Raw genomic sequence first — 20,802 nt, forward strand, 5'->3', positions numbered from 1 at the left:
AAATTAAATAAATCATTGCACATTGGCAGCTCGCCAACTGTGACCACAGACTATAGACTATAAGCTTCAATTGTCTGTGACATTTGTTATGTTTTATTACCCGACTGCCAAAGAAGGAGGGTAATGTTTTTCGAGTGTATGTAAGTATGTATGTATGTCTTTTCCTTTGTGACCACCTGTAGCCTAAACGGCTTGATGGGTTTTGATGTATGAGGTATCGTTAGATTTGTCTTGATTACGGGAGTGTCATAGGATACATTTTATCCTAAAAGTCCCACGGGATAAAGACATAATAATATTTTTTCTAAATTTCCCTTTAAAAAAATATGTATGCGGTATCATTAGATTCATTTCAATCACGGGAGTAATTAATATAGGATACGTTTTTTCTCAAAATTCCCACGGGAACATGTTAATTCTGCGTCAACGCAAAGCAACTCATGCGTTATTGTTTTACTCTTTTTTTAGTGTGCAGTCGGGTATTTTGTTTTTTTAATAATAATTGACTTGTTAGCTCTGTGCTAACGTTAAATTTAATGAACATTGCACAATTAATTGCTTCGGAGGATTGTTAGCTTTTTAATTAACTGCTTCAGAATTCCCATCTACACATTTTAGTAAATACTGCATTTTATTTCATAAGTGGTTTCTTCGTAATTTATGTGCAAACATACAGAAATGGGATGAAAAATAACCTAAAAATTGTTGTTTTAGCTAGTTCTTATAAATTACTATACTAGTTTATAATGAATTATTATTATATTTTTGCTATTATTTTGCATTTGGAAATTGTCTATGCTATCGTAGTCTGGAAGAAATTGCTCATAAACGATAAGATCTTCTGAGGGTCACTCTTTTGTACATGCTTTTGAGTTTTGTATGCTATATTTCATGTATATCTATCTGTGTAAAAGATTTTATTATATGTATTATCTACAGAAAAGTTTCACGTTCTTTTAGTCCCTTATCGGACTACCGCTAAAAGTAGAACCTATTTCCTCCAAAAGCAACCTTTTTGCCAAAATATAAGTCTCAATTTTTAATAATGATGAATGTTCGTACAAACTTGCGAGAGCCCAAGGCTGCTTAACACGACCCTTTCGAAAAAACTGTTCTTAGCTGAAGACGTTTTATACTCTGCTCACTCTGCTGTTTAAATGAATAAATGGCCTTTTAAATCCGTCAGTTTTTTTGCATGTATACTACGATTAAATAAAACAAAAATGGTTTCGATTTTTATGCCAATAAATCAATAAATGAGACGAAAAGTTTCTGATGAAATGTAGCTCATAAACAATTAACAATTATTTACGTTTTTATTCTTCACTTTGTAATTGTCTATGGTCGGAACAGATTGTTAAACGCTATTTGAGCATGTTTGCAAATATGATTTATGTAATTTTTATTTCCTATCTGGAGTAAAGGTATTATACAACTTTCTCAAAAAATACATTATAATGATCCAGTAGACAGGTGTTCAACTGTGAATACGCGTGGGAAAAATTTAAATTGTAAATTGGTTCTTGTTAAAGTTAGTAAGCTCATTACTGCTTAATTTTATTTTGTATTAGGTAACTTGTTCTTTGTATGATCACTTACTTTTGTGGAGGGTAGACGTTATTCTTGTATTGAGTTATTGTTTCGTTTTCATTAAAATGGTACCTGACTCAATGTAGCCTACCTGTATTACGATATTTCTCGATTATTGAAGTGAAACTTTTTTATCGGGGTTGGAATAAATCTAGTGTAACATTTTTTCGTTACGCGTGACATTTTTCCGTTACGCGCCATCTTTTTCTTATCCCTACCACGCGTGATTCGATGTACATATTTCTGTAAAGTTGCATATAGTAAATTATTTTTTGAAAAATAAGGTCATAAAGAAGTTTCACTTCTTACGTGTAGCTTTCCGCCCACGGCTTCACTCACTTTGTCTAAAACTTATATCTATACAAAAAAACATTAAACTCTTTTGCGTAGATAATTTTAAAGATTTAAGCATACAGACAGACGACACAGACGGTGGAAAGCGAATGTTTTATGCTATGTAGTGAAGATATAAATAAGAAAAAGTCGCTTGAATTAGTCCTAGATTACCTGTGTATAAAAAATGTGTGCGTGTACTAGTGTACACACGTAAGAAGTGAAACTTCTTTATGACCTTATTTTTCAAAAAATAATTTACATATATGTAACTTTAGAGAAATACGTCGCGTGGTAGGGATAAGAAAAACATGGCGCGTAACGGAAAAATGTCACGCGTAACGAAAAAATGTTACACTAAATTTTTTTCCAACCCCGATAAAGAAGTTTCACTTCAAAAAATGTGTGCGTGTACTAGTGTACCTACACGTAAGAAGTGAAACTTCTTTATGACCTTATTTTTCAAAAAATAATTTACTATAATATACAACTTTACAGAAATACGTCGAATCACGCGTGGTAGAGATAAGAAAAAGATGGCGCGTGTTGAGTAGTGCTGTTGCCCCCAAGGTTGTCCCAAATAATAATGCCTTTCCTTTAATCACTTTATTACTCTTCACAATATATGTGTTGTTAAAACTAGGCGTCAAGCACTACTAACTAATAATTCTAATAAAATGTAGAAAGCGTCGGGGAAACAATGTGGACGCACACATGTACAAAAGCTCGGTCAGCGAATTGCATATGTGTGTCCCTACATTATTCCCCCCCTTTTTCAAAAAAATTATACACTCCAAAAAAAATTTTGTCAAAAGACATAATAAACACATAACAATTACCGTTAAATACAAAATGTGATAACAATGCAATGCACATATTAATTCGTAATACATATTTCTTATACCTATGTAATCCGATATATAACTTACTTAATAATCTAGTACAAAAACAGGAAATACTAAATAGGCATCTTCAATGCGCAAAAACAAAACTATCGCATTACTTCATTCTTTCGCAATAGACACAAAAATGTAAAATATGCACAATGCAATGTAATGTTAATCATATTTACGTAAAACATAAAATGAAATGATTAACAATATGAAACGATAAAAACAAATTAAGTTACTTTAAAACGTTGTACAAATATTGAACAATTGTTAATATGTATAAAAATTTGTATAAAACGCAAAAGCTACATGTAAACGAATATAAACTTACATTCTAAAAAAAGGTATATAACACACAAGTATAATAAATTTAATTACAATACACATAATACTAAAGACAATAAGCTAAATACTGTGTGAAAGTTCTATATCGCGAATCGCACGGGTCGTCGTATTACGCGACCGCTCCTAGTTACGCTTATGGGTGGCGCATGCTGAACCGACTTCGATAAAGAAGTGTTATGTGGAACAATATTGTTTTCCACATCAACATCATCTTTTATAATAAAGGCTGGCTTTAACCTGTCAATGGAAATGCGTGCGACTCTATCCGGAAATTGTATTTTAAAAACTTTAGAACTACGTTCTAACACTTGATAAGGACCATTATAAGGCGGTTTTAGAGACCTGTGAACTGCATCGTCTCTAACAAAAACGTGACTACAACTTTGTAAATCGGAATAAACGAATATTTTCTTTGCGTTCGTCTTATCTCTCGTCGGGCGATACTGAGATATTGTTTCACGGATTTTTTCTACCAAACTATAAGGATCGTTTACGTCACAGTCATTTGTAGAACTATCGTAGAACTCGCCAGGCAAACGTAAAGTTTTACCGAAGGCCAATTCTGCGGCACTAACATTACTATCAGTTCGTATTGCTGCTCTCAACCCTAACATAACAGTGGGTAATTCGTCTATCCACGTTTTATTACTACTGAGCAGTCTCGCCATAAGGGCTGCTTTCAACGACCTATGCCATCTCTCCACCGCGCCATTACTTTGTGGATGGTAAGGCGTAGTACGAATTTTATGAATACCCAAAAATGACATTAATTTTAAAAATAGACTCGACTCAAACTGACGTCCTTGATCACTAGTAATACGGACGGGACAACCATATCTAACTATCCATCCTTCATAAATATGCTTAGCAACGACGTCTGCAGTAATTTCTTTAACGGGAAATGCTTCAGGCCAACGCGTACATCTATCTATAATTGTTAATAAATATCTAAATCCCTGTGGAGATGTCGGCAATGGACCAACTAAATCCACATGGATATGCTCGAATCGCGAAACTTCTGGGAATTTTCCTATATCTGAAACAACGTGACGCGAAATCTTCGACCTTTGACATGATACACACGCTTTGGTCCATTTCCCTATATCTTTATTCATACTAGGCCAAAAAAATTGTTTAGTGACCATCTTCCGAGTCGTACGTATACCGGGATGACTTAAATTGTGAACACTATCGAAAGCAATTTTTCTAAAATATTCTGTTAAATAAGGTCTAATAATATTATTTGAAACTTCGCAATATACTCCTTTTTTACAAGTCGGTAAATACATTTTCTTAAACTTTACATTATTATCGCTATGCCCACTTCGTGTCATATTAATCAAGTACTCGTCTTTCGCTTGCGAGTCAGCAAGTTCGTTGAAGTCGAGTACAGTCGGGCAAACAATTGTTTCTACGCGCGATAAAGTATCGGCTACAATATTATCTTTACCGCTAATATGCTGTATGTCGACCGTAAATTCACTTATAAAAAGTAATTGTCGCGTCCTTCTAGGCGTTTCTTTACTGTCATTACCTATTTTAGAAAATGCATGACATAAAGGCTTATGATCTGTATATATAGTTAAAGGACGGCCTTCAAACAATTTCCTAAAATATTTTATAGCTTGAAAAATCGCTAGCAACTCCCTATCATAAGTAGAATACTTTTGCTCGGTAGGCGAAAATTTTTTGGAAAAATATCCTAGGGGTATCCACTTACCTTTTACTCGCTGTTGCAATACCGCACCCATACAGGTATTGGAAGCGTCGGTCATCAAGGCTAAGGGAACATCTAAAAGGGGATGTGACAATGTGACGGCATTCTGTAAACCTATCTTACATTGCACAAAAGCATTTTCACTAACATTGTTCCAAATAATTTTCGATTTATCATTTTTCTTAGAATTCACTAAATATTTATTAAGTTCGCATTGATGTGACGCTAAATGAGGTAAATGTGGTCTATAAAAATTAATCATTCCTAAAAAACGTCTTAAATCCGATACTGTAACGGGTTTAGGAAAATTAACTATGGCTTCGACTTTATCTTTGAGCGGTTTAATTCCATCTACGCTCACTTCGTGACCTAAGAATTCTATACGCGACTGTCCGAAGCTACACTTGCTTAAGTTTATAGATATGCCGTATGTATTGAAACGTTCGAATACTAACTTCAAATGTTCTTGATGTAAAGTCTCATTTTCGCTGGCAATTATTACGTCATCTAAATAACAAAATAAAAAATCGAGACCTTGTAAAACGGTATTGTTCATAAAACGTTGAAACGTTTGTGCGGCGTTCCTTAGGCCAAAACTCATACGGGGAAATTCGAAAAGTCCGAAAGGAGTAATAATAGCAGTTTTTTCTATATCGCATGGGGCAACTTTTATGCAGTGATAGGCTCTATTTATGTCCACTTTTGAATATATTTTCTTATTAGCCAATATAAAAGTAAAGTCGTGTAATCGCGGAACTGGATATCTGTCGGGCTTTGTTATTGCGTTGAGCTGTCGATAATCTCCGCACGGCCTTAACTCGCCATTCTTTTTAACTACAATATGAAGCGGACTAGCCCAAGCACTTTTAGAAGGCCTACAGATACCTAATTCTTGCATAACCCTGAACTCTTCCTTCACCTTTTTGTATCTATCCGGGGGTAACGGTCTAGCTCTAGCATGAATAGGTGGGCCGCTCGTCTCTATATAATGTAAAACGTTATGCGATGTAGTTTCTTTAAACGACATCGGTTTAGTAATGTCAGGAAACATATTTAATAAATCGTAATACGGATGACTTTTGCACACAGAATTTAGCGATTGTTGCGTACACGAAACTAAGGAGGCTAATACATGTAAATCGGTAGTTTGATCAATTAACTTTTTTCGATACAAATCAACTAATAATTTATGATGTGTTAAAAAATCAGCTCCCAATATTGGCTGTTTGACGTCTGCTAAAATGAAATCCCAACGGTACGGTCTTCTTAAATTAAGGTTTAAAACAATTGATTTAATGCCATATGTTGCAATTTCTGTACCGTTAGCAGCGTATAATTTAAGATCGGATCTACATAATTTATGATATTTAAATGGATTTTTAGATACGGGCAAAACGGAAACATTGGCACCGGTATCTACTAAAAATTTTAAATTAGTGTTTAAATCTATTACCATGAGACGGCTGCACGGCGTGATGGTACAGACCTCCGCCGTAGTCTGCACCTGCCTGTCTAGTTTTCCGGCTGGGCGGCTGCTGCGCTGGGGCTGGGGCTCCTCTTCCACGCGCACGGCTGGATGCACCTGTGAGCGCGCTGCCGGAACCTGAAGTGGTAGCTGCACAACCAGTCGGGTCCGCCGGGACGACGTCGCTTCGAAGATGACCTTGACGACTCTCGAAGATTGCGTGACGGTGTTCTGGGTCGCCGATGTATTGCTCGTGATCGCGATCGCTCGATGTTAGCAAGGCGCACGTTTATTTTCGCCAATTCCGCTGAAAGGGTGGCTACTTCAACGTCTTCGTGACTGGAACTCCTGTGTCTCACTTCCGCCACCTGATTGGAACGTGTGGCTTCTGCGACGTTATCGGCGATCACTGCTAGGCTGTTAAGGTCTTTTGTTTCAGCGACCACTAGGACGGCCTTAATTGTAGGTGGCAGATGACCCTGCCACAAAACTCGAAGTGTATCATCTGGAATTTTGTCCCTGGCCAGGTCACGCATCCGGTGCAATAGTTGGGAGGGTTTCTGGTCTCCCAATTCCATTTCTCCAATTAGTTTTTCTATTTGACGGTTTTTGGAATCCTCGAATAATGTTAAAAGTTTATTTTTTAATTTTTGGAATTTGTCTGTGTCCGGCGGTTTTTCTAAAAAATCTGTGATTTGTACTATTACGTCTTTCGGTAACTTAGATATGACTAAGTCGAATTTGCTTTCGTCACCTAATTTCTGCGGGGCCAAAATTGCTTCCACACGATAAAACCACACACGCGGCTGGTCCACCCAAAAATCTGGTATCCGGGACGAAACTGTAACGGCGAAAACTTCCGACGACGGCATCGCTCCAAGGTTTGATGTAGGCATCGTCATATTTAAAATTTAAATTCTTCTAATAAATCTTCGTCTTCAAAATAATATTTAATTGTATTAGAATTTCTTGATGTTCTTTGTCGGGGGTCACCAATGTTGAGTAGTGCTGTTGCCCCCAAGGTTGTCCCAAATAATAATGCCTTTCCTTTAATCACTTTATTACTCTTCACAATATATGTGTTGTTAAAACTAGGCGTCAAGCACTACTAACTAATAATTCTAATAAAATGTAGAAAGCGTCGGGGAAACAATGTGGACGCACACATGTACAAAAGCTCGGTCAGCGAATTGCATATGTGTGTCCCTACAGCGCGTAACGGAAAATTGTCACGCGTAACGAAAAAATGTTACACTAAATTTTTTTCCAACCCCGATAAAGAAGTTTCACTTCAAAAATTAAACCTAATAGGTGAAGACGTGTTTGTGCAATTGAATTACAATATACATAGTACATACCCAAACTCAACTTAGTCATCATAATCCACGTTAGCTCGAAATTCGTTAGCTCTGAAAAACCACATTTTCCCTAGCGTGATGATATATATAGCTATCCAACACATTAAGATTTTTTGCAGTTCCTTAGATATCTTCAACCAAATTCTCCTTTAGCATAGTACAGACAACACATCTATATATCTACATAAGAAATCCTGAAAGATAACATCTATTTCTACATAAATCGCCAACAAAAGATCCACCATTCGTTCGAAATGAATTAATTTTTTCGCGCCGTACTCATATCGACCGTTTTCCATTGTTAGCAGCTTGAGACATGCATATATACGATATTTACAGACGTGTACAGTCAGCAAATTAGTGCCTGGGGAAAACTTGTACGTTTGTACAAGTTTCGTCTTCGTTTAGTCTTTTACAGGTGCAATTAAGCAGGTTATTTGTGACAATGAAAGCGCATTTTGATGACAAGGCTATGCTTAAGTAGTATTAAGGGTTTTTATTTCTGTTAACTAGTATTTAGAGTGTTGCAATAGAGATAGACTGCGTTCTATTCCAACCGACTATAATATAAAACAATTGAAAAAGGGTAGATCTTTAACCCTTTTTTATTGTTTTATGCCGATATCATTGGTGGTGTGATTATTAAACGCCATTCAAATCTAAATTTTGTTCTAGGTATGTTCGTATGTGTTTATTCATGTGCGTTTGTGGTTTCACAAAAATATCTATAAAGTACGCACACATGTATCTCAAGCTACCCTAGATGATACATTGTAATCAAATAAAATAATTTTTTATTCTTTTTATTCTCGATTTGTTTGCTGTCGGTACACTTGAGTCAAGCATTACGTCAACTTGTATCCGACGCGTTAATAGATAAATCGTCGGTGCATTCGCCTCTATCCCACCTCTATGGAGAATACTTGTAGGGTTTTAATATATTATTATCCTTTAAGCGTAATTATTATCCTTTTTATTGTTAAGAGGAGAGATTTTTTGTTTCTTTAAATTGTAATAAAGAGTAAAGATTTGATTGAAGATTGATATTTGTTTGGTAAGCGACAACACGAAAACTAATCGACCGATTTTTTAAATTCTATTCCCAGGTGAAAGGCATATCTTTAGGTGCTAATATAGGCTATATTTCTGTCTCATCTTGGGTCAATACTGCTGAAATTAGCATCTGCTGTAACAGTATGACAAAGAGAACAAAGAAAACCATTTTTTACTCATGAAAATAACCGAGTCTGTTTGTTATATTGTTAAATAATTTTTTTATTATTATTATTATTTTTTTTTATTATTTATTGAAATTATTCTTACAAATTATTACAATAACTTAAGTCTAAGTCCCACAAAACTGCACATGCAGTTTGTCTGTGGGATCAAGCCTATAACTAAATATATTATATAAAATATCTATATATCTATCTATAACTAAATATATTATATCATATTATTATCTGTTATAAAATATAATATTAAGTGAATAGGTATATCTATTTATGAGCTTGTGTTTTAGCATTCTATTGACTGAAGAAGGTGTTTCCTTAATAATCTTTTAAATTTGTGAATGTTTGCTTCTGTTCGTATGTACTCTGGTAAGCTATTGAGAAAATATGGTAAACGTTTATCTAGAGTTCGATCTCCAAAATAATTGTTGACTCTAGTCACTAACCATTTAAAAGGTCCTACACCATCATTATATTTTGGAAATAGACGAGCTTTAAGACATGATACTCTCAATTCTACAGGGTTAATAATTTTAATATTCGGAAGTAACTTCATACCTATATGTATCTCTGTACTCCATTAAAATCTATCCATCCATTTTCGCCATGAAACCGAACATACATGCATTAATAACATTGGCAAGTATGGTACAGAGTGATTAAATTTTATCAAAGACTCAAAGTAACATGATCCGATTATACATAAATATCTCTGAGGAAAATGCAATATTGCACCAGCTATTATTGTACTTTTAAAAGCGGCTTAAGCTATCAACTTGCAGTGTTCATTCTTTTGAAAAGATTCCGGATCTTACAGATTCGGAAGGAATTAAAAATAGTGCGGTAATTATTTATGGAGCCACTTTTGAAAATATTTTTAGATTCTTAAATAGATATTATTTTATAATGTCGCTGAAAAACGAAATAATATTTTAAATTATCTATATCTATACTAATATTATGAAGAGGAAAGGTTTGTATGTATGGATGTATGTATGTATGGTTTTCACGCATAAACTGATTTTGATGAAATTTGGCACAGACAATCTTTAGACCCTGAGAAAGAACATAGGCTATCTTTTATTGCGAAATATGTACCACGGGCGAAGCCGAGGCGGACCGCTATTATTTCATAAATCAACTGATGTTGTAACATAAAAAAAAAATGTATAAGTTGAAAATTATTCTTGTATCAGTACATTAGAACACATCGAGCAAAACCATGATATAAGCTAATATTATATCGATGGAGCGTCAAGGAAGTTACAAATGTTACAAAAATAGGAAAAAATATTTATTTTGAGGTCAATGAAGTTGTCAGCTAGTTACATACAAAAAATAGATATCGTATTTTCCCTCCAAACCATCAATTCAAGCCGAAAAATAAATCAGTTGACAGATTGCTATGCTCCATAATATAGAGCCTGTAATAATATTGCCTACGTCATCATCAATCACTATACAAGGCACTTTCTTCATTTTACTCATAATTTCATAAAGATGCAAGGTTCAATAGCACCTGGCGGTTATAGGATGAAGAAAATTGAACTAGCATTCCAATTTTGCCGGGTTATATTTGCAGTTTGAGATTTTTCTAGAATTTCAATGTTCTAAAGTTTACACGAAGCGTGTCTTTCGCTTGTTCGGTCTGTTTCCATGTTATATTATTGTAAGATCTATTACGTTTTAACATGATTGTCATTATAATATAGTGTTATATATTCCGAAAGATATTTTATCCGTAAAATTATTAATTGTTATAATTATAAATTACATGGTAGCTGATTTTTCTGGTTAATATTAAAATAGCTTTTCGCCCGCGGCTTTGCCCGCTTTGTCTGAAATCTATTAAATTATACAATAAATTATAAAACCTTCCTCGAGAACTGAACTGAATCAAAATCCGTTGCGTAGTTTTAAAGATTTAAGCATACATAGGGACAGCGACAGATAGCTACTTTATTTTATACTATGTAGTGAAGCATCTCGGGAAATAATTGCTCAACATTTACATAATAACATAACAAAATACATATAAGTAAGTAGTAAAGTTTTTGATATTTTATCACAACTCACCAATTTTACTTTTTGTAGTGCCGAAACACGTAGAAAGATGTACATAAATTTTTCCTCACGCGTCGTCCGAAGAAATAAGAAAAAAAGACTTTTACCTACATTGGCTTCTCTATATTGTAGTATTGTAGTGTTCAACACACGATTCACTGTGAATATAAAGTGCTAAAAATTTGGGTTTCACTAAATTGCTTTTGCTCGTTATTGCGCGGATTTTATTCCGTTTTATTTATTCTAACGTTCAATTTAGGTGTTGCCGCTTTTTTAGTGTGTTAATAAATTTCCAATTTGATTATGATTACGCTAGTTTCAATTGTAAAGAAGAATAAAATTGTAAAAAAAAATATTAAAATGAATTATTGGGCCAGCGGGTATTGTTTATTATCATTGATTGATAGATTCTATTAATTAAAAACATATTAATTAATAATTATTAATTAGAACAAAATAAGAATATAGTATATATTTTTTAATTTAATACTTTTGCTTTTGATTTTACATAGGTACTTCAGCATTGTATATTATGGGATGCAGTACCTACACACAAAAACAATCACATATTTTACAAAAAAAAAGCAATTGATCATTGAAGCTTCATAACACAAATCGATTATTAACTGCCGAGTAAATAGTGAATATAAAACTCGTATTTGCTGACGTCACGGCGTCGGTGACGTCATCAATATTCATAAGCCTACGTCATCAAATGTGGATGTTTACTGCCATACATCATTTTGACAGTTTTGCCGAGTTGTCTAAAAGTTGGTATTTGATTGGAGAATTATTAAACATATATTTATTTAACTAAACTTTGAATAATTGTCATAATCGATAATTAATAGTACCTAATTAGACCCCACAGATTCGGCAAATGCAAAAAAATGGCGCCAGAGACGATTGAATATCTTCCATAAAAATTAATGGGCTAATAATTATATGACCAAAGGCATAGCTTTAAAAAAAATAAAAAAAATAATGAGAAATGTTATTAAAAACTTTTTACTCTGTATTGTTTTTTTTTTTACTTTAGAAACCCGGGAACGGGCATTTCAAATTTCGAATTTGAAATAGATGTCTGCATTTTACTGTTCTTAATTCAAATTGTTTTCATGCAATTAAGTATGTTTTTAGTAAGGTTTTTAGAAGCACTGTTTAATTAATTGTTAAAATAAACAATAGTGTGATTTATTACTGACTGAAGCAAAAGAGAGTTATGTTTCTTGAATGTGTAAGTTTATATTTATAAATCATTTCTTGGTTTTTATATGTTATTAGATTTGTCAAATTCAACTCAAATTTCAAAACCTAGTGCTACAACAAAATCTATACAGTTTAATATTATAAAGCTGAAGAGTTTGTTTGTTTGTTTGAACGTGCTAATCTCAGGAACTACTGGTCCGATTTGAAAAATTCTTTCGGTGTTAGATAGCCCATTTATCGAAGAAGGCTATAGGCTATTATGATATTAATTATTATCATTACGCTAAGACCAACAGGAGCGGAACCGCGGGTGAAACCGCGAAACGCAGCTAGTGTAAGATATATTTGATGAAATAACATATTTTTTTAACAATTTGGCATTTTCTAATTTCCATAATTATCCTCTTACCTATTTACGTTCATAATTTGTAAACACAAAAGTTCGATTTTATTTACTTCCAATAATTGATCAAAAGGGCCTATAAAGTACTTAACTTGTTTCGCAGTTGAAACTTCTTTCAATGAAAATAAGTTTTTCAACCAAAAAATATTAATTGGCTTTTATGAATTGAATATAAATTCGATAAAATTGTGTAAATTATGTTTTCTTAAATGAGCAGTTTTGTTTACAGAAATAACAAATGGTGAGGTATATAATTACTTAGATATGATATACTACTTACGTGTAAAACATATACCTACTCTGTAAAAAACCTTTGTCTTATTTTACCGACAGCCAACAAATTATGTATTATATTAATTATGAAATTAATATCGTAACAATATATGTCTTTTATCATATGTTACAAAGTACATGAAAATATACATTTAGTACGTACCTATGTATATTATTTTTCTTTAAACATAAGTACATGGTACATAAACTGAAAATTATGCGTGGACACTCGCGATCCGAACCTCCAGCAATATGTTATATTATCGGCAAACAAAATATGGAAGCACACGTTATTCTAACAAAATACTTGAATATACTCTAGTGTTTTAATAAAATGTGAATAAAATAGAACAAACATTAACGTGTGTATATAATGTATCTTTTATATTTTAAAGGTAATGATGTTTTTCTATTAAAGTGAAACTTTTATTACATCGTCTCAAACTTTTTGGTCTGTGTAGCGCATGTCGAGTGTATCGCGGCTGCCGGCAGCCGACCGTCACGCGACATGCGCTACACAAAGCAGTGTTCGGAACCGTTCGAACAGTTTCACTTTTACCGTGGTTTCATAAAACCACACAACATTTTTTTATTTCTTGGTTAAGCTTTTATACGATATGATAATATTGGTTACAAATAACGTTAAAATATAAAGATCATTAACTAAAACAAGTGAAATAATAAACTAAATGGAATACATATATCCAAACTCGAACATTTATTTATTATTAGACTTCTTCTAGAAGCACTTTTGAAACGTCATTACATATTTTTAACATTTAGTACCACCGATTCGGAAAGCAGTATCTACGGAAAAGAACCGGCAAGAAACTCCATAGTTGCTCTTTTAAATCATGTCAGTTTTACAATTTAATTTTACAAAATAAATATCATAATAAACTTATACCTAATAATAAACTTATAACTTACTTATATAAATAACCTAATCGTTAAACTCCTTTTAAACTCAAAATGCTTATAAAATTTTACAGCTTTTGCTAAACACGCTCACAAATTTCATATACTACTACACATACTCTGTACACATAAAGAACGTTCTAACGGCCATAACGGCCATATTTCTTTCAGATCCTGTCTTGATATTCAGCTGTCGAGCAAGGGTCGGTAAGTACGTTATCTATGCTTGCACCCTCTTTTACGAACAAAGGATAAATTCTTTAATATTAATTTTACTCTACAAGCTTTTGAAACTCAGCAGTTTTTGGAATATTAAAGAATGGTAGAATATTTAGCAACATGATTAGATACGCAGTTTTTTGAGGTTATTAAAAGTTTTGTACTTACTTTTTGGTAATTTTACAGTTACATTACTCGCTGTTATCTTTGAATCTATACTAATATTATAAAGCTGTAAGGGTGGGGGTGACAAGTGACAAAATGCAGGTTGATACTACAGTATTTATTGAGTGAACGTAACTACAGACTATTGACAATAATAACTGTGATGCGCGCCGTGCTATCAAGGTGAATCCCAACAGGGGTGGAAGTTCACTGTAATAGCAACGGGAATATCTGGGTACTTGACACTAAAACGTCTCAGCAAAGGTGAAAGCGTATAGCGTGCGTGTATCCAGGCCCTAACCTGAACGGAACCCAAACAAACATTTGTATGCGACCGAAGGTCACTATTCTTAGTGAGATAAACGATAGCGAGATCTAAATATCGTGATACGACAGCTGGCGCCATCTAGTTGTGAGTTCGGTCAACTTGCATACATTGTGTTACAGATTCTCCCCCTCTGTCCATGAAGTCGACCCGACGAGTAGGACAGGAACAGGAATGTAGCTTTATTGACGAGGTCTAGAAGCCTTGGTCGTTATAACTTTAGCGTCTGTGGTTTGCTTCTTAGGCCTTCCTCTTTTTCTAATAGGTAGAGTGGGTTCTGGCACTACGGCATCTTCAGAACGATATCTCGTTAAAGCCGAGGCATGATACACACCAACAGGTGTATTGGAATCGGTGCTTGCTAATCCAAAGGGGTGTTCAGTTTTACTCTCCCCCTGCACCAAAACTGCACCCAAAGCGTAGCTACTAGCGTCAGTTTTAATTGTATACGGTACGATTCGGTTTCCATTGCCAACAGGCATTTTCTTGGTCAGACGAGTAAATGGTTCGGCAATCTTAGCGAAAGCAGGAATGAACCTTCTGTACCATGAACACATTCGTACAAAACTTAATAAGTGCTTCAAGTTTTTGACGGGCCTACTATTAGGCGTAAATATGTCAAGAAGCTTGTTAAGGTAAATTTTAATGTCTTTGACATCGATTGATTATAAATGACTGATTAATATCTCTGACTTCGATCGATTATAGATGAGGTGTTAGGGAAGAGATTACTCTCAAATTCACTTAACTCGCAGTCCTCATCATAACTCTTGAGACTAGTCATTGCATCTTCGTAGAGTGCATCTAAAAATGCGGAAGATCCGCCAGGGGACTCATCAAAGCGTCTCTTCCTGGGAGGAGGCGTCGGAATGGCTACCTTTATCAAAGGACCATATGGGCGTGGCATGCAGTCTTCGGTGTTACTTTCTTCGGGTAACGAGGGCGACAAGGAGATGTCGTCAGATGTGACTGTTGCAAGCTCGACGTTCCCAAACTTGACAAAACTCTCTGGGTAGAGTTCAAATTCCTGTGATGGATCTTCAAGAAAGTGCCATGTGCACTGCGGCAAGTTCATCACAATGTGAGCATCTTGTATAAATCCAACTCCAAGTAGGGTTTTATTCCTACGCGACTCAGGTAAAACCAACAGGGTTGTGAGGATTGTGCGATTGTTAATTTTTATTGGAGCCTGTGTTACTAAAACGTTTTGTCGTTTATGGACACCATCAGCCAACGTTATTCCGACTCCTAACTCCTTGAACACATATCCTTTCCTTCTGAGCTCGCAATACAAGGAGTAGGACGCTATGCTGGATTTGGCACAGCTATCAAGAAAGACAGCACCGGTAATTCCATCAATGTCGACATATACTACTGGCCGATCCCTGGTGTCAGCGGAAGTAGATATGGCACAGAAACCAACATTCTGGTCGGGGCGCTGAGTTTTACTGGCGTGGCACGTCGGACAGTTGCTTCGCACTACTCCGGGAGCACCACACCCGTAACAACTGAATTTGGGTGTCGATGGTGAAGGGAACTGGGTAACTGCTTCTTTAGCTTCAGTTTTCGTACCTTTTTGCGGTACGTTATCCCTGTCCCTTCGGGCACTCAACTTCTTACAGTTCTCTGTATTATGGCCAAAATTCTTGCAGAATCTGCATTTCATTTTACGTGTGGGGACTAGTCGGGCATCTAACTTGTGTTCAGTAGGCTTAACTTCATTTGAACGAGAAACACCGACTTTCTCCTCAAGGACATGTTCAACCGCTTGAGCCGCCTTTAAAAGCTGGTTGAAGTTTCTGACCTCAGCTCGAGGAATCTTTTCGCGGATATCAAGGCGTAGCAAATGATAAATCATATCCAACTGCTGAGTTTCTGGATGGCCTGGACTAGGTAATTGAGAAAAGAGCAGTCGCTTGCGTCGTACAAAATCCTCAGTAAGTACTCCTGAGAGCTGTTTCTCTTGCATTATGTCGGAGTACAGCAGATATGGCTCACGAGTTGGCGCGAAGTTTTCGCGCAGGCGGGTTTCAAAGTCTGACCACGAAGTCACATCCTCCTTTACTCCTAACCACCAGACTCCTGCTTCACCCTTAAGCAGCAAGGGAAGTTCATCTAGAGCAGTCTTGTCACCCATATCAGCGGAACGCTTAAAAATATTTATAGCAGACAGGAAGGCTTCAACTACTTCGGCATCCTTTACGCCATCATAATGGTAATTGCAATTTGTAAAAGACCCTTTCCTAACAGGTTGCGCGCCGGGAATCCTTTCCAAAAGCTGCTGAAATTGTTCTGGAGATAACATCTTCACAGATTTTTTCTGTACTTTAACCGTTGTAAGACGTCCGGAACGTGTGACGTAAGTAGGTTGGTTAAGTTTGGATGATTTTGTTATCTCAAACCCTCTTCCACTCATTAATTAATAATGTAGGTCGTCTTTCGTAGGCGTCGTAGCGCAGGCGAACGTTGTCTCGTAGATACTCTACAGATCTCGTAGCACGTCGTAGCACGGTGACGTCACGTCGACAGGCCCCACGTTGGGCGCCAGTTGTAAGGGTGGGGGTGACAAGTGACAAAATGCAGGTTGATACTACAGTATTTATTGAGTGAACGTAACTACAGACTATTGACAATAATAACTGTGATGCGCGCCGTGCTATCAAGGTGAATCCCAACAGGGGTGGAAGTTCACTGTAATAGCAACGGGAATATCTGGGTACTTGACACTAAAACGTCTCAGCAAAGGTGAAAGCGTATAGCGTGCGTGTATCCAGGCCCTAACCTGAACGGAACCCAAACAAACATCTACTCGGGTCTTCCACGCAAGCCTTCACAGGCTTCGGGGTAACTGTTCGGGGCGATGGCCCCTTTCAGTGGTAGCTACGCCGCCTGCAACTACAGGCGGGGCACTGGGTGGGACCGGAAGGTCCAAGGTGTCATGTCCGGGAGGTATCCTGCTGCAGTGCGATCCAGCCCGCGGTATCGCGGGCGATCTGCGAGCTGCTGCAGGGGAGAATGTCCGAGTGTGCTTCACCCGCCGCTCAGCGAGGTCGAGCTCGCCGACAGAGTGCCGGTGAGCGCCCGTCAGCCAGCGGCGAGGAAGCGGTCGTGTCCTAGGAGATTAGGTCACGTGGTAGGCCTCTTATGTCCGGCGGTCGTCGATGGTATGGCGCGATGCCGTGCAAGTGCTGGGATCGCGCTCCGTCGGCGCGCGCGAACATAGAGGAACTCAGGCGGCGAACGAAGTCGTCCAGGCTCTCCATGCGCAGGTCCCTGGAGATGACCTGATTCCGTACGAAGCGTGGTGCTCCGGAGATGGTGCGGAGCGCTAGCGACTGCTGCGCTCGCAGAGACTTGCGGTCCGTCTCGTTGGTCAGTGCGAACCACGCAGGGGCCGCATAGGTAAGACGCGTGCGAACGTACGCCTTGTATATGCACAGCTTCGTACGGAGAGGCAGGTGAGACGCCAGCATGGGGCGGAGTATGTTCCGCACGGCGCGTGTCTGGGCGACCACGTTTTTCACATGGGGCCGCATCGAGAGTGTCTTGTCAATGGTCACACCAAGGTACTTGGCCGTCGGTGACCATTCGACATTCTCGCCCATGAGAGACACCGGGGGCGGCAAAAGGCGCGCCCGCCCAATGGAAATCGCCTGAGTTTTCCCCACGTTGACCTTGAGTCTCCAGTCCTCCAGCCATGAGGGAAGCGCATCCAGTGCTCGCTGCATCTTTACCGATGCGTGCTTGGCGTTCAGCGAGGTGGTAATAAACGCAGCGTCGTCGGCATATAACGCTAAAATGGCTCCGCCAGCGACTGGGATGTCGTCCGTGTATCTGCTATAGCAGACGGGCGACAGGCAGCTTCCCTGGGGCACACCGGCTCGGATGGGGCGCTCTGTGGACAAAGCATCTTCAACCGCCACTTGAAAACGCCTGTCTTGCAGGAAGGTGGCCACAGTCTTAACTACTCGACGCGGAGTAGTAGACGTGGACAGCTTGTAGATGAGTCCGGTGTGCCATACGCGGTCGAACGCTTTCTCCATATCGAGGAATACTGCAACCGATTGTTCTCGCTTGTTGTAGGCGGTAGCGAGGTGGTGCAGTACTCTCGTCACTTGCAAAGTGGTGGAGTGTTCGGCGCGGAAGCCGAACTGTTCGTCGCGTGGCTGAAGGTGGGGCGTAATGTGCAGCAACAGTAGTTTCTCGAAGACTTTCGAGGTCGAGGACAGAAGAGTGATGGGGCGATAGCTCTCAGGCAGCATGATGTTCTTGCCTTGCTTGGGAATCAGGATGACTCGGCCGAGCTTCCACGGGGATGGAAAGTGCCCGGTACGGAGGATTCCATTGAAGAGCCGCGTCAGCGTCGCGATAGCTCGCGGGGGTAGGTGACGTAGCGCTTCGTTGGTGACTCGGTTGGGACCGGGGGCTTTGCGCAGTTTAGTTCGTCGAATCATCCTTTGGACTCGACCAGGGGAGAACACGACGGGGTCTTCTGTCGGCGGTATCGGCAATTCAAAGTAGTCCATCACATGTCGCTTGATGGTCTCTACATGCTGCACATTCGCAGTTGGATTAGGCGTAAACTGCGTCTCCAGGTAGTCTGCGAAAATCTCCGCTCGATCCTCGGCGCGGTAACGTGGGGTTCCGTCACCGGCCATGAGGGGTCTAATCGGAGAGGGCTTCCTGGAGAGTTGGCGGCAAAGGCGGTGCATGCCGGACCAGTCATCGCCGGCTCGCTCGATGGCGGTGTGCCATGATTCGACTGCTACCGTTTCCAGTGCGTCTGAGATCTTGGCTGCCAGAGCGTTCAGCCGCGTCTTCATGGTCGGGCATCGCAGGTTTTGCCATAGTCTACGCAGCTTCCTCTTCTTCTCTAACATCGCTTGAATGTAGGCAGGGAGCTGGGGTTTTCTACGAGTAGATGCCGCATCGAGTCTGGACTCTCGAAGCGCATTGGACATGACTGCGCTGAGGTCCGTTGCGAGTCGATCGACGTCTGCAGGGCTCTCTACTCTAAAGGACGGCGAGTGTTCAGCCATGTATTCGGCAAAGATTCGCCAGTCCTGGCGATGCTTTGGAGAAGGCAACGATGTCGTCAATGGAGTCATTGTCAGCGTCAAGAGGACGGCTTGGTGGTCGGAGATGAGGTGGTCATCCAGGACGTCAAGCGACGGTGCGGCAACGAGGCCGCGTGCTACTGCTATGTCGATGACGTCCGGAGTGTGGGCTGCACAGTACGGGTAGTGTGTTGGGACCTCTGGTCCCAGCACCTCGTAACCGTGGCGGTCTGCATCGTCCAGTAAGCGTCTACCATCCGGGCTTACGGTGTTGGAATTCCACGCCGTGTGTTTCGCGTTGAAGTCGCCAGCGAGGATCGTGGGCAGTGGCGAGTCCAACAAGGTTCGGACATCTGCCACTGCCAGTCGGTTTTGCGGCGGCTTGTAAAAGGCGAACACTCGGGTGGGCTGGCGGTCTATACAAATTTCCACGCCGAGGGCGTACGACGACTGCAGCTGTGGTACTGGTAGCAGTTGGTGAATGAGATTCCGACGGACCAGGACTACTAATCCCCTGTAAGCAGTCCCGATTGGCGAGGTGTGGTCCTCCCGGTAGACATAGTATCCGGAAACCTTCAACTTGTCTACTGGTCTGAGGTGCGTCTCGTTAACCAGGCCGATGTCCACTTGGCGCTGGGAGAGCAGGGTTTTGAAGAGGCGGGCTTTTTGCGCTGAGAGCCCGTCGGCGTTCCAAAAAGCAATGCGAAGCTCAGCCATAAGAGGCGCAGAGCTCCGCGATACAGCCCAGGATCAGCGGTATTGGGTCACGCTGCTCCTGGATGGCAATCAGCACCTGATTAAGGGTGCTGATGACCTTGGTGAGTTGAGGGTCCAGCGGCATCACTCGCTTCGCCTTCGTCCCCCGTGCGGGGGCAGCGACCACGGTGGGCTTGGACGTCTTGGTTGGCTGTGGCGCGACTTGCGGTGCAGGGCGCGGCCTGGTGGAAGATGCCACAGGCGGTGCAGTGGCTGGTGCAGATGGTACATGGAGCGGCGCGGTGGGCTTCGCAGCTGGCGGTGCTTCTTGCCGCGGTTGGGTGCGGGTGCGCTTGCCACGCTTTCGGCGGCGTTTACCTGTCGGTCCTGGCTGGTTGGCGGCAGCCATGAGCGAACCAGGTGCGTCGGCTTCAGCTGCGGGCGTGCGCGTACTTGTAGCAGTGCGGGCTATAGTGCCGGCCTTGCGGTTGCGAGTCTCCTTGCGGTAGACCGGGCAGTTCGCATTATTCGCCGTGTGGGCGC

General features: G+C 39.5%; 2 protein-coding genes across 2 annotated transcripts in view; one reads left to right on the plus strand and one right to left on the minus strand.

Moving 5' to 3' along the window:
* The window catches only part of LOC149899371 (uncharacterized protein CG3556), a 91,375-nt gene that overhangs the window by 13,354 nt on the left and 57,219 nt on the right, over nt 1–20,802 (plus strand). The window contains exon 2 of the mRNA XM_090114541.1: nt 13,969–14,004. The gene's annotated coding sequence lies outside the window, so the exon portion shown is untranslated. The remainder of the gene's footprint in view (nt 1–13,968; nt 14,005–20,802) is intronic.
* Nucleotides 6,388–7,535, minus strand: LOC149899372 (uncharacterized). Its single transcript, XM_090114429.1, has one exon. The coding sequence runs from the start codon at nt 7,240–7,242 to the stop codon at nt 6,388–6,390; it is 855 nt and encodes a 284-aa protein (XP_089970555.1). The 5' UTR covers nt 7,243–7,535.

The sequence above is a fragment of the Colias eurytheme genome, chromosome 21, assembly GCF_061535395.1.
Source record: "Colias eurytheme isolate Ceu_HAF_F1 chromosome 21, ilColEury1 Martin Lab GWU primary, whole genome shotgun sequence".
Lineage (NCBI taxonomy): Eukaryota > Metazoa > Arthropoda > Insecta > Lepidoptera > Pieridae > Colias > Colias eurytheme.

Coding starts and splice junctions, on each gene's coding strand:
- LOC149899372 (XM_090114429.1), bottom strand. CDS start 7,242: ATGACGATGCCTACATCAAACCTTGGAGCGATGCCGTCGTCGGAAGTT.